This window comes from Python bivittatus, unplaced genomic scaffold (assembly GCF_059951505.1).
Source record: "Python bivittatus isolate LINGU-HERP-01145 unplaced genomic scaffold, Pbiv_v1 ctg000480_np1212, whole genome shotgun sequence".
Classification (NCBI taxonomy): domain Eukaryota; kingdom Metazoa; phylum Chordata; class Lepidosauria; order Squamata; family Pythonidae; genus Python; species Python bivittatus.
The window spans coordinates 24,954,309-24,969,101 of record NW_028277075.1 but is presented as its reverse complement, the minus strand read 5'-3'; the positions used below and the strand labels follow the sequence as shown (position 1 = coordinate 24,969,101).

At 39.1% G+C, this 14,793-nt stretch overlaps 1 protein-coding gene across 1 annotated transcript in view; it reads left to right on the top strand.

Annotated features, from left to right (window-relative positions):
• LTK (leukocyte receptor tyrosine kinase) overlaps positions 1–12,483 on the top strand; it is a 111,345-nt gene extending 98,862 nt beyond the window's left edge. The window contains exons 23-29 of the mRNA XM_088145484.1: positions 3,126–3,255; positions 5,330–5,427; positions 8,115–8,207; positions 8,572–8,673; positions 8,957–9,091; positions 9,635–9,725; positions 10,282–12,483. Coding sequence (XP_088001610.1) covers positions 3,126–3,255; positions 5,330–5,427; positions 8,115–8,207; positions 8,572–8,673; positions 8,957–9,091; positions 9,635–9,725; positions 10,282–11,040 — 1,408 coding nt within the window. The 3' untranslated portion in view covers positions 11,041–12,483. The remainder of the gene's footprint in view (positions 1–3,125; positions 3,256–5,329; positions 5,428–8,114; positions 8,208–8,571; positions 8,674–8,956; positions 9,092–9,634; positions 9,726–10,281) is intronic.
• The last annotated feature ends 2,310 nt before the right edge of the window (positions 12,484–14,793 follow it).

The following is a 14,793-nucleotide window of genomic DNA, read 5'->3' as shown; positions in this document are numbered from 1 at the left end:
CCATCCACAAGCATTGCTCCTCTGTGCAGCCTGCCAACACATGGCACAGAGGATATGGGAGGGAAGAGTATATATGACTCAAAGGATCATACAACCAGGCACGCTGCCTCTCAGCCACTACCCACTGTGGATGACTGCAGGAGATGGGGTATGCCCACAGCAGCTGAAAACAGCTAATAGGAGCTGGGCAGATCCCACTTGGTGTTGCATCGTCTGTTCAGTTGCAGCTGAAGCACCACACATCATGCAGATAACAAGGCTTCATTTTCAGGAAAATACATTAGCTAAGGGCTAGGGGTGAGAAAAGGTTGCATCATGTAAAGGTGTCCTCCAAGAATCCCAGGCAACTTCAACCTGACATTATGGAGTGGGTGTACAAGCCCTAAGAAGAAATTTAGCCAACCCTAAGGCCTCTCCAGCCATTAGCTAAACCATACTTTCCAGAGGTCCTTCAGCTAAAGACACAATTATAGTTCACAGGTGAGCTGACCTCCTGTAATCTTGAAAAGCTCTAACGGTTGGATGCAGCTGGTATAGTTGAGAGGGCTCCTTCCATTAGGAGGCAACTTCTATCACTGGGATGCATTTCCACTGCCTGAACTGGGGAGGAGACAGTAACATTTGCCATTCCTATCTCCTGGAATGCTTCTGTCAGCAACATTCCAAAAATACCTTTGCCAGAGATGCTCCTAAGGATAGAATGAAAAATCTGGACTCAACCCCAATGTGGGTTGCATATTGGGTGGTATGTAACTCTTCAAGTCAGAAAATTCAACCAATAAAACAGTTCAATTGAGTCAGAGTTCCAATTATTGATAAATAGACGAGATTTTTATATATTCAAGGACATCCTTTTAATTGGGTAACTATTGCCTCTTGTAGAAGAGAACTTCAGGAAAAGAATTTAATCCTTTTGGAAAAAGCCAGTGAGAATGCAGGCAGCAGGGAGAATTAACTGTTTTGTTTAATTATTAATTATATTTTAATTTTTAAAATAATTTCATTATAAGTATTTATATTTCAAGCCTCACTTGAGGGAGACTTTACTTTTACTTTTTACAACACAGGAAAAGTAATCAAAGCTCTCCTCACCCAGAATTCAGAAGAATCCTGGTCTGAAGGCCAAAACAAACAGAACATTAAATACACTGATTGTCCTAACAGCAATAATGAGTTGGTTGCCCAGGACTTTCTGTTTATGTGTATCGTTTAATGACATGAAATGACTGTTTTGCCATGGATAAGTTAAATATACTATAGCAGATCTGATGCAGTTCCATCTGCAAATTTATTTATACAAAAGAAAGGGCTATCTCTAAAAACCTATTTCAAAGTTTGGTTAAATTTCAAAGAGTTCTAAGTCCTGTTCTTTCCCCAGTGATATAATTTCTATATAATGGATTTAGTAACAATTTAACACTGACTTTGGGGACTGTTATGAGAGACCAAATAACACCAACAATTTATGCTTTGCGTACTCACAACAGCTTTACTTCACAGGGGGACCTAATTATACATAAGTATAGATGGCATCCATCTTGGGATCATTATTTTTAGGAATGTGATGGTATAAACTTTTTCCATCTAAGTATGGATAGCATGTCTGCTTTTTCTGTTATCAACAGCAACCCTGGGGACATGGGAAGCTGAGGGTGGGCTTCCAAGGTATCAGCATCATGGCAACTGGGAGAAGGTTAAATCTAGTAGATTTGGCAGAAATAATTCCATTTCAATTTCAGTAGTATTATTTTTTTGTTCCCATTTAGTTACTGTATTCAAAGTAACCTTTTCTTTGAGAGGTCAAAGTGATTTACATGGTAATCATCTCTGATTTTATCCCCATAGTAACCTTGGGAGGGAAGGTAAGCTAAGAGAATATGATTGGCCCAAAGTCAACCAGTGAGTTCCATGGTTGAGGTGGGGGATTTAACTTGAGTCTCCCTAATCCAAGTCCAACAACATGATCGCTATGCCACTCTGCAGTGAGGAAGGAAGTAGAGATTGGTTTTCAGCCAAGTTATACCCTCAGGCACATAGATAAGATCAGTTACCTATTTTTTTCACCTAATAATTGCTATATGTTCTCCCATTTGCCATCCTAGAAGTAGAGAGGAAGCTACAGAGAGAGAGGTTTCCATAATAGCTAAGAACAGGATCAGGCAATATTTTTACACTTAATGGACGGCTGTTTTTTCCTGGTCACTGAACAGCACAGAGGATGTGTCAAGGACGCAGAATGGGCAGGCTGCAACTTTAGTCTGCTTTTTTGAAGGCTAGGATTTTGTTTTAGTAAAATAGGTGTGCTAAGTTTATCACAGCTTTAATACACCTATCTGACTGATTATGTTTTTGAAAAAAGTCAAAATCTGTACTGCCATAATTAGTTTGTTGCCAGATTTTAAGAATGGAGTGTTGGTGGGCTCCATGGATCACAAGAAAAGAGCTGGGATACTTTTCTTTATAAATCTTGTATTGCTTTTTAATTAATAACAACCAAAAAAACTCCACAAAAATAATAATACACAAGAAGTAAGAAAACATTAAAAGGTGCTATTACAAAAAAGTGACAAAAATACAACAACAAAAAATAAAAACTTAGTATAGTATACCATTATAACAGTAAATAGTTGCAAATCTATATATATATATAATGCAAATATTTTTCAAATGCATATATATTTCCAATACATTTATATGACTATCATTTTTTAACCTACTGTATTTTGTATAAACGAGTCCCATATTTCATTATACTTGTCCAAACAAATTCTATGTTTGTAGGCAATCCACTCATAAGTGGCAAGTGCAATCAGGTCTTCAATCCACTGAGTGAATGGGGCCATCCATTTATCTTTGAAAAGAGCTGGGATACTTAACATATGCAAGAATCAATGTGAGAAGTGGTAACAAGGAGCTACCCTACTCACAATTAACCCTCCAATAAAATTAATCATTGTCTATAGGCCTTCAGGTGGTCTGATAGTGGACATCTCAGTTCTACAATCACTCATTGCATAGAATTGCAATTAACCAGAATTTAGCAAGATATTAAATTGGTTGCTATCTAACACCAATATCATTTTTTTCCCTCCTCTGCTTTGTGCTGTGTGGTGGCTAACCTGAAGTAAGTTCAATCACCAGAATATAGTACAGTGCATTGGGGTTAGCCTCCAAACTTTGCCTCGTTTCATCCTTTTGGAGCTTATGACTGGAGGAGACATGAAGAGCTTCCTACGGCAGAATCGGCCTCGGGAGGTGAGTCAGGTCTTACTTTTTCCAACCTTCTCTTGCTCTGGCATAACAAGTTATTGAAACAGGATTGATTTTCACACTATTACACAGCTTGAATAAAGTAGCTACCATATATACAGGTAGTCCTCATTTAGTGACTGCCTTGTTTAGTGGGCATTTGCAGTTATGATGGTGATGAAAAAGTAACTTTACAACAAATCTTCACATTTTCTACCTTCGCAGGTCTGTAAAGCAAAGGAAAACTTATGTAAGATTGTAATCACAGTCACAGTTTCACTTAGCGACCACTTCATTTAACAACTGAGTTGCAGTCCCAGATGTGGTCACTGAACAAGGACTACCTGTACTCATAGATAAGCCTACAATTTTAGGTGTCAGAATACACCCAAAAAATTGGGTTTGGCTTATCCATGAATGGGCTTACAGTATCTGCAAGTATATACGGTATTTACTCTATATTATTCTACTAAGGACTAGATCACTCTGTTCCAGTCTCAGTACTGGCTGGACATTCTGGGAGTTGCAGCCTCAGCACATCTGGAGAGTGCTGGTTGGGGAAAGTTGAACTAACTTAACCAAGCTTTAAATCTCATTTCTGTCTTAATTATTCCAGCCTTGGCAGCCAGAAGTTGTCATAATTTAAGCAAATTATTTGCCTCACCTTTGCAACACACAATCCCTATGATGAATTAGGCAATTGTAATGCATTGCTATTATATAAAATTCCAGAAATATTTATCAGACATGTTAAGCATAACTAAACCATCTCCAAAAAGTGAAAGGGAATTCCCATATCCTGTTAACAGACTGCAGTAACAAAAACCAAATATTGCAGAGCAACATTGTGTTGTCCTACATCCAGCTTCATCACCTTGTCCTAATCCTTATGAAATCTTGCTGGGTCACAGGGCTTTTTGGATCACACTCCAAATAAGTGCACAATTTGTCAGCAGGCAAAAGTACAGGATGAAACAGTTACGTTGAGGTTATATCACTCTATGTTGCCCGGTGAACATACAGTTCAGACAATTGTCTAAATGAAAGAAAACATCTGGAAACTTGCATGAAGAGGGAGATGAAGACATGGAGAAATGGAAAAGGCTGTGGGGTAGTTAAAGGATCATTTTCTCGAACCTCTCCAATAAAAAGGTGCTTCAGTTCTACGCTTGTCTTTTTCTTTAGTATTTGCATCATTCACCCCATCTCTTATCTCTGAAGATCAACATGTTGTTCTCAGATCATCTCATGCCATGACCTGGCATGCTGCGTGAACCCAGCTGGGGTTTCTACATGCATAACAACGTTCGTGGCATTGGCATGAGGCACTCGGAGCCAAAAAAGGAAAGGATAACATTTCCCCAGTGACTTTTGAAACACACACCCCAGGATATGGTGCAGTGAGCACTGAATATAATTAGTGCTTCAGAAAAATAACAGAAGTGATGTTTATTTTTGCTGGAAAGCACCATCTTTCTTGGCTTGAGCTGGCAGGGCAGAAGGCGTGGGGAGGGAGAGAGAGAGTTTTTCACTTTTAATTTGGCTGCTTTCCCTCTATTTTTACTTGTTCCTTCAACAGGGAGAGAAACAAACTATGCTTCCATCTGGAGGGAGCATCAATTCAGATTTGAAATAGATCAATGTACTTGACATTTGCAAGGAAGGTCAATATTTCCCTGTCTCCTTTCAATTTCTGTTAATAGCTTTAGTTCTGAAGCAGGAGAGGGCAGCCACTTCAAACAGGTCCTGGGCACAATTAAACAATGTAAATAGTTTTCTCTCACTCCCACACTGACTGGCTATATAGGTAGTCCTCATTTAGCAACCACAATTGGGACTGGCAACTCAGCCATTAAACAGAGTGGAAGCTAAGTACAACTGCGACTGTGCTTATGATCTTACCTCAATTTTCCTTTGCTTTACAGACCTGTGAAGGTTGTAAATGCAAGCACTGGTTGTAAAGTTACTTTTTCATCACTGTTGTAACTACAGATGGTCGTTAAATGAGTCAGTCGCTAAACAAGGGCTACCTGTATTTAATTTTCTTTGTTTTCTTCTCTCTCAATGGCATGCCATACAGAATCAGCCATCTGCTTTGATGATGCTGGACTTGCTAAATATTGCCAGGGACATCGCTTGTGGTTGCAAATATCTGGAGGAGAATCACTTCATTCATAGGTAAGAGAAGCTCTTCCATATAATGATTGATACGTTCTTTTTTTCGTGTTGGGTTCCTATGGATATTTTTTTTTATCAGTGGTCCTACATAAGGCTACATTTCCCAAGTTGCATCACCTGAAAAAAAACCCTCCTGCTTCCAATTTCTTATGACAGAACTATGGCAACCAGTGATTTAGAGCCCTCACTGATCATGCTCGTATCGTGCTGTTGCACTGAGGGGTTCCTTCATTTGTAATCCTCCAGCGTCTTCCTACTCTTTGTCTGTCTTTTTTTTAACGCAAAAATCCAGGAAGGATGATAGGATGGAATAACTGTATAATGTCTAATAACATTAGGATGAGTACTTCTGAAGCATCCATAGTGTTCTCTGACAGATCTGTTTCAAAATAGATGAAAACTCATTCCATGTACATTGGGAAGAATCATGACTTTCTTTCTAAAAATCTCAGACAGAATTCTCACTGAGTGTAACAGCAACTAGTCTTACTTGGTACGATTTCAAGTGACTTATATAATCACAGTGTAATCTATATTTATTTATGTACTGTCCAAGAGCGATATTTAAAAGGATACAATATTACACCATATAAAATATAAAACAATAAAGTAAGGTCAATTTTTAAAAATAATAATAAAAGAAAACTTGTACCAAAAAGCCCAATGCAGTTAGTAATGGGCTGTAAATAAATAAATATAGATCACAGTGTGTTTTTTAAGTGGGGTTCTAGTCCTGTGTATTCCACATCAGCACCTGAGGCTCATTTCCCTGCAGAATCAAAGGAATGTGATATTGCATGTTGTCTGAATGAACAATTCCACATTTCCAAAGAGGAATATATGACATGGGGGAGGTATTGCTGCATTGCACAGCTGAAAATACTCCTCCTCTTTTGTACTTTCAATTTTTCTTTTTTTCAAAGAGGAGCTGTGCATCATCCTCTCCAATAAAAGATTTAGACTTCTGACTTTGGTTAGAGACCTCAGGCAAGTACCTGCCAGTGCCGGAATATACAGGGAAGTAATTGTCTCCTTCACTGTAAGGCATCATTATACTGTATGTTATATACATGTAAATATCCGATTAGATGCTGCCTTCAATATTCCAGTGTCCACTAGATGGCAGTCTTGCATCAGACTAAGATGGCGTCTCTCCCTCCCACCTTGCCTGTCCCTTTGCAAACATCTCAGCAATGCAGCTAGTTGTCTCTAAGTGGGATAAAGATGCTATCACTGAATAGACAGCACTCCCGTATTTGGAGATGCCAGCTATCTGCAATCTTGTGCCTTATAGAAGATTTACAACTAGCAAGGCATGTTTAGAAATACCATTGACTACAGTTCATATCCTTCTTCAGCATCATGCATGCTGGATGGGGCTGATAGGAGTTGGAATTCCATAGTATATAGAGGAGGACATGTTACCCATCCCTGCTCTAAATTATAGAATCTGTATTGGCCACGTATTGGCTGTTTATCACAGGTCTGCAAAGGAGTACCAGACCCTTTTCTCCACTACCTGAGGCATCTGTCATAAGCAGGGGCCAGACTTGTGGTGAAGTGAAGCAATTTCATATAACTGCTGTTTTCCTTCCTTCCAACTTACATTTCAATATAGCATTAGAAAATTAGCATTTATCAAGCATTTTTGATTAAAAAAAAAATGCTTGAGGTGAAACTTGTACAGTGGTACCTCGGGATACAAACGCCTCTACTAACGAACATTTCGGGTTACGACCAACTCAGGATACATCCAGAGTCACAGAACGGATTAAGTTCGTATCCCAAGGTACCACTGTATTTGTTATTAATACAGACTGTTTTGAGACTATAATTGATGGGATCGGGTGAGTAGATAATCCATGGGGGAAGGAAGATTCTGAATGATTCATCACTTTTTTTCTAAACTGATTCAAACCTGGGTTGGTGTATTACACTGTCTGACTAGCAGTTCCAATTTGTAATATCCAATTTTTTTCATGTATAACAAATTAAATGCTAACTAAATTGAGTAGTTAAATTAAATTACGGAAGAAAATCCAGAGATGCCATTAAGGAATGTTCTAGGCTCCATTCTCTGACCTTCTTCTAGCCTTCTCAAGGTGATATGGGAACATTGCAAATGATAGGGGACCAGAATATTTCCATGTATTTAAAACAGTGACTAACAATTAACATACTAAAAGTGTGCATAGGCAACTGGATCAGTTGTTTAAAGAGAGGGATGTGCCTCTTGAAAGCTAAAAATGAGTCTTCAAACCTGTGGGTGCCAAGACCCTCTAAAAACCTTCAGAAACATTTTGCACATTTTTGATATCTAGTAATTTCCCTCAAATGTCAAATTAAAACACTTCCCTTGGATCAAGCTCAACAGCATGGACTTTTCTCAGCAGCAATATGGAAGTGGTCTGCCTTGTACTAAGTCCAATCCTGCTTAGCGTTTTTGGTGTCAGGCAAGGTTGGATAGGTGCTGAGGCTTGTCACATTGCAAGCTATATTTCTGCAAGCTGGATTTTACACCCTGTGAAACAGGGGCTATTCAGGGGAGACAGTATTTGAGTGAGAAAATGTAATAAGGTGTTAGGAGTACAACAGAGCTGTCCTTGCAGAAGTGAGCAAGTTATCTAATCCTTAAGTGTTTTAAAATTACTAGCTTCCACTTTGTGCATTTGTGATTTCTTTTTAAGGGATATAGCTGCAAGGAATTGCCTTTTGACCTGTACTGGGCCTGGGCGAGTAGCTAAAATCGGTGACTTTGGAATGGCCCGAGATATCTACAGGTAAGGAGAAGGGAAGAGAGATTGCTGAAAGTTTATTGCAATGTGTAGGAAACGGATGCATGTCTAAACATATTAAATCAGGAGGAGTGGAGGTTTTCTTTTTTACTCACCTCCTTTCCTGCAATGTATCTTGATTAATCTGCAATAGAGACAACAGCACTTTCTAGGAGCAATCCAGGGAATAAGAAGGAAGGTGCAATGATGGGCGCTCTATGAATTGATGCTATGAATGTTTAATTTTAGGAACAGACGTTCAGACTTATTTGTGTGAAATGCAGCCTTGCAGTAAAAATGCAGAGAAGGGGGAAAGGATGGGTTCTTTTGCTGCCTTACAAAGCATCTTCTTCTCTTTTTACCTGGCCAGGGCAAGTTATTATCGCAAAGGTGGGCGAGCCATGCTTCCAGTCAAGTGGATGCCTCCAGAAGCTTTCCTGGAAGGCATCTTCACTTCCAAGACAGACACCTGGTAAATACTTGCCTTTAACCTTGTCCTGTGAAAGTGACTTCATAACTGCTCAGAAGTCCATTCAGGGCATTCAGGAGATTTATTCCCAGCTAACTGCAGATAGGATTACAGCCTAAATCACTTTTTCAAGATGAACAGAAGTGACAGGAAACAGCATTTTGCCAGCTCTCTGTCCATAAATAATGGGAGGGTGGTTGGAAAGCAATGGAAGAGACCACAGACTAGGATAAAAAGCTTTGATGGTGCTACCCAAAGGATAATAGGCTGAATTCATTCATATTAGGTCCTTTGGAGTGCTGCTTTGGGAGATCTTCTCCTTGGGCTATATGCCTTATCCATGCAAAACCAACCAGGAAGTATTAGAGTTTGTTACCAGTGGAGGAAGAATGGACCCTCCCAAGAACTGCCCTGGACCTGTGTGAGTATGACTGCTTTCTTAAATAAAAAGGAAAGAATCCAGGAAACAATTTCAGAGATTTTTTTTTAACATGGCTGACCATACTTTAAAGTTTAGGATTACCACAACTGTACCAGTTTTGATAAATGTTGTACTTACTATCTGCCCACATTGGAGAATATGCAGAACACAGACATAAATCAGCTTTATCTTTTCCTTAAAAGTATTAGGATCTTTTAAATAATCAAGGAGAGAGTGAAAGAAGGAAGACTGTCCCTGGTCTCCTATTGTAGCTGTTTCAAAAGCTTTCTGCACTTCTTTTTGCTTTAAAATTATGAACAAGGCCCCTTTTTTACCAACTGAACATTTATTTATTGTATGAGTGCATGTGAATAACCTCAGAGAGAGATCTCTTGAGAATCTGTGTGTGATCAGAGTTACTTCACAGGACCCTTATTTAAAGTCTCTGCTGATGCTGAAACCTCATCCTCTCTAATAAAGGGGAAACCTTCCTCCCTTCACTTGTCTGAGGTGGATTATTCTTTTTTCAATTTCTTCTCCAAGTTATCGGATCATGACACAGTGCTGGCAGCACAGTCCTGAATACCGACCAAATTTCTCCACTATCCTGGAAAGAATCAAGTACTGCACACAGGTAGGTGGTCTTCTTATGAAAAACAGCTGACTTATTCCTGCTGTACTCTTTATGCAGTGCTTCACCCTTCAGGACCCTCACTCTCTCGTGAACGCATGGCCCTGATTATTGGCCAATCGAGTTCATTATTGTCTTCTGAACTCTACTGCTCCTCTTCCTCACTCCCACCTACCCATCCTCAACCCCACAGTTCCTTACATCCTGAAGAGTTTTTCTGAAGAATCAGAGAATTTTTCATATTGAGAGGCACAAGTGATATAATCAGAAACCAATAAGATACTTTCTCCATTTTTGGGAAATGTTACGAAGGGAAAGAGTCAGGCACACATACACATGATGCCTCACCATCTCCAATCACCATCTGTCTTCCAGAGCATCTTTTCTAAGTTAAGAAAGGCCATGCCTGTATGGATTTTGTTTAGTTTGGTCTTGTACAACTCTGTGAGAGAGTGTCAGCTAAATTAAATTAAATTATAGTAGAAAAATCTAGTAGATAGTAGAATAATAGAAAACAAAGAGTAGCACAAGAAATCCAACATGTTGGTTTGTCTTTTAGGACCCTGATGTGATTAATACAGAGTTGCCCATTGAATGCAGCCCCACACCAGAGGATGAAGGAAGCAGTGTGCTACATCCAAATAGCAACACAGGGATGGTTCCTTTGCTTGGGAACCAGTCGCTTACATCTCAGATAAGCCACCAAACAATTGAAGACCATGATTCAAGGAACAAATATGGACAATGTCCCCAAGAGCTACTAGTGGAAAACCTTAGTAATTGGAGAGCAAGAGGACCAAGCATGCCATGTTTCAATTATTCCAGCAGTGGGGCTTGGGCTCAGCCAGTCTTAAACCAGAAACTGGATTCACACAAGTTGAAGAATAAAACCAAAAACCTTTGGAACCCAACATATGGATCCTGGGTCATGGAGAATAATTGCCAATCCAGTCCCAGCTCCAAACTCAACACAATGCAAGAGCGAGAAGATTCAGGATTTGATGGGAATTACAGTCCCTCCCCTAGTTCTCGGGCATCACCTTCATCTCCAAGTCAGAACCATTCTCCTCACATTGATATTGGTGGAATTGAACTGGTGAAGCTGCAGAATTTCCCTTGTGGCAATGTGAATTATGCTTATGATGACCTCTGCTATGAAATAGGTCGCCATTCACCTTTGGCTATAGAGCCAGCCACAGTCTTGAGGAGTGGAAGTCTGCATAGGGATGGCAAACTTATCTTTAAGCCAGAGAAAACCTCAAGGGAGAGAGACTCTGGTCTCTCCTTGTCTGATGATCTGAATGTTACTCCTGTATAACATGGGATGATGAAGAATCAGACCTTCAACTATGGGTATGGCTGCAAGAGCAATGAAAATGCCCTCCATCCCTATTCTTAAATTAGGTGGATTAATATCTTGCTCTGGCCTCCTTTCCTATGAATGCCCAATAAAGCATTTCAAAATGTAATACTGGTTCCAATCTATTAAGTTCATACCTCTGGTTACAGGAAGAAATGATGTCCTTGTTACAATGGTTCAGGTTTTAGTTGGAGGTGGTCATACCCAATCACCTCTAATAAAAATTATCTCTATCATAGAATATGTAAGAAATGGCAAAACCAATCATTACTGGTTTAGACCAGTGGTCTGTAAAATATTGTACTTTCCAACTGATTCATCATAATACTGTGTAGGAAGTTAAATATGCCAAGTTCACTTAAGACGCTATGGCCAAAAATGAATGATAACAACAAAGCCAACATTAAGGAGGGAAAAAATTATCTGTGTTATGCAGAAAAAGCACAGAAAATAAAATGAGTGTAAAGGAGCAAACAGAACGGATACCTTCCTTTTTATGACTGAAAATGGTTTTGCATCACAGAGTCCAACTTAGGTCTCCAGACCCATTCCTCATTATCTATAGTGCAGTGGACATTTACTTTTAATGGACCTCACAAGGAACCCCTATTGTGCAAGCATTCTGTGTTTAACAGTAGTAACTCATGCATCAGTAGAGATCTTTTGTAGGAATACACATATAGTAATGTAAACTCTTTGAAGATGAAATATATAAGTCAGTTGCTAAAAACAAGATCAACAGAAAAGCATTTTAATTTTCAGGACAATCTTGCCTTAATAGGCAAAGCTGGCATTTGGTCTCACATTTTATCCTCTAACAGCTGTTGCTGCTATTAAGGAATAAAATTCCAGATGAAGTGCCAGCATTGTCCTTGAAAATTAAGAGGCTCTGATCTATGTTTACTATTAGCAAGTTGAGTACAGGGTTGGGGGACAGATACTTAGAAACAGCATGGATTTATTAGGCAATGTATCTCTTTAAGTCATAAATCTTTATAGAAAACCCCATCTTAGCCCAAGTCATTTCGTGGATACATTTCTATTTTACACAATGTGGCTTATATCATGATTGTCTTTCACTGCTGGGAATTACTACAGAGTTTAGAGCTGACAATGGATTTAGAGGACTGTGTACAGTATTTTCATATATCTCATGTATGAACTCTCTTTTGTTTGGATAGATGTTCAAGAGACATATACAAGGCTACATACTTGACTCTTTTTTAGAATTAGCTTTGCTGTATCTATTTTATCTTACAGTTCTCCTGGTCAAAGGTGGCGTCTTCAGAGAATGTTCAGTATTGTTATTAGTTCTTGAGCTTAGCTAAGCTCTACTCTTAGAGGGCAGTGTTGGACTTCAGCGTTTAGTGACCGTGGTCCAGACAACAGATTTCCTGATGTTTCGCCAGCAACTGTGGCTGGCATCTTCAGAGAATACACAGGCCACCTTGCATCTGAAGATGCCAGCCACAGTTGCTGGCAAAACATCAGGAAATTTGTTGTCTGGCCCACGGTCACTAAACGCTGAAGCCCAACACTGCTCAACAGATACTGGCCGTAAAAGCCTACACCAGTATATTCTTCTCTTAGAGTTTGGTGTGATGTGCAAATAATAGGAATACATTACAGTATGTTTGTATGCGATTTTAATCACAATAGAATCATCTACTTTATTAGCAGTAATGGGCTTCTTTCCATTACTCTCAGAGCTGTTTAACCCCCTAATACATCGGAATAATCAAGTAACATCTGAGTAATTTATTGGTTTGGCACAGCAAGAGCAAAAGGCTTTCTTGAAGACCACTGTCAGAACTTTCCTTTATTTAGCCACGTTCAATTATTACGAAACATTCCCCAATGCTCTTTAATACCACTGTTTTAGAAAAATAAAGCCCTTATTGTTAGCTTACTATCCTTTTATTTTGTATTTCTGTAATCTATATGGTTATACAGTTTCTCACTGGATCCCAAGATCCTGGCTGCACCTCTCACCCCCTCACTCCTTGTTATCGCTTGCACTATTGTCTTAATAGTTTACTTTAATCCAGGCATGATTTGATCCACCATCCTGTTCTGTCTTTCCTTTTCTGCAGTGGCCTAGAGAAGAATTGCTTACTATTTCATCCTCTTCACTTTTGTACTTAAGATCTGGGGTTACCTTTAAGAATGGCAGCAGTGTTTGCCATCTTGCTCTTTATGGTCACTCTTCTATGCAATTTTGAATCAGATTGGTGTATACGTCTGCATTTACAACAGAGATATGACAGCCTAATACAGGTCTTCAGTCTTTACTGTTCACAACTATTTTTTCCATGGATGCTAATGGATAAAATACTCCCCCAAAATAGTAATTGCTCAGCAGAGGTAGGGCCAATTCCGGATTCAGATCTATTGAGGCATCTGTGCAATTATTCTGCCTCCCTCCAGCCTCTGAACAGTTCTTCGGAAGAAAAATGATGGTAAAAGTATGTGAAAGGATCGGAAGATTATAAATGGTGGAAGAGAGATTGACTCCTCATAAAATTCCATGCTAAGGCAAGACTATTGTGCAATAAAAGCCTCATCTGGAATAACCTCTAGTCATATTTAGAACAGAACAACTGCATTAACTATGGCATTAAGCTTACATTAATTTAAATGAGATTCCTCTGGAATAAACCTAATCATACAGTATTTTGGAAATAGCAATACCAATCCCCCTACAATGCCTGGAAAAGTACTGTATGCTTCCTTTGCTTTTTACTGGTACAATAAAAGTAACCGTAAAAAGAGAATTCCTTTCAGTTGCAACCCTAGAATATGAACTTTCAGACTATATCTCAGCATTATGTTACAGCTGAAGAAATGAAATATCTCTAGCATGAATGGGAATACTCAATCACAAATGTTTACTACTTCATCATTTAAGAAAAATAATGTTCTTCCATTATGAAGGGTTTATGCAACAATAATAGATGTTCCCATCACTTCAAAAAGAAAAAAATATTATTGAAATGGTCTTATTAGCCATGCCTACTTTTCAATCAAGACATGTTAATGAGAACTCAGTTCACCAATATTTGATAGATATGTCACCCTTGCAACATAGTTTGCATTTTAGAAAAGATGGGTGATGCTGTCAGCTCCACTAGGTAGACCAGACCAGAAAGTCAACTCCACAGGCAGGCTAAAACTACTTTTATTGAGATTGGCTGTAATAACAGAATCTTGCAAGAAAATTGCTCTGTACCTCCTCCTCCTTATAGTTCAGCAAATTAGGAAGGCATCCACCTGGGCAGTTTCTGAACTTCACCTCATTGTGGACTTGAAAAATGCTTCAGCCCCTTTTGCCTAGACCAGTCTTGCTTAAACTTTTTTCTCTCAGGATCCCTTCCCACTTTTAAAAATTATGGAGGACCCTAAAAAGGCACTTGTTTGTATGGGTTATATTTATTGATTTACCATATTAAAAATTAGAGCTGACGCATTTACTGCCGCTACTGCTTCTCACGATTGTTAGAGGGGATTTGAATACTGCTTTATTTTTCAATATAGGCTGGCAAAAAGTTTTGATTGTGTGGATCCCTGAGGTCTAGGGGAACCTCCATGGGTCCTAGGACTTCACTTTAAGAAGCACTGGCCTAGGCAATGGATCCTGCATATCTCCATCAGGGACATCTTCTCTACTCCCTATCAATGCTTAGTGTTTCAGGGTACCATTTTTAACAATGC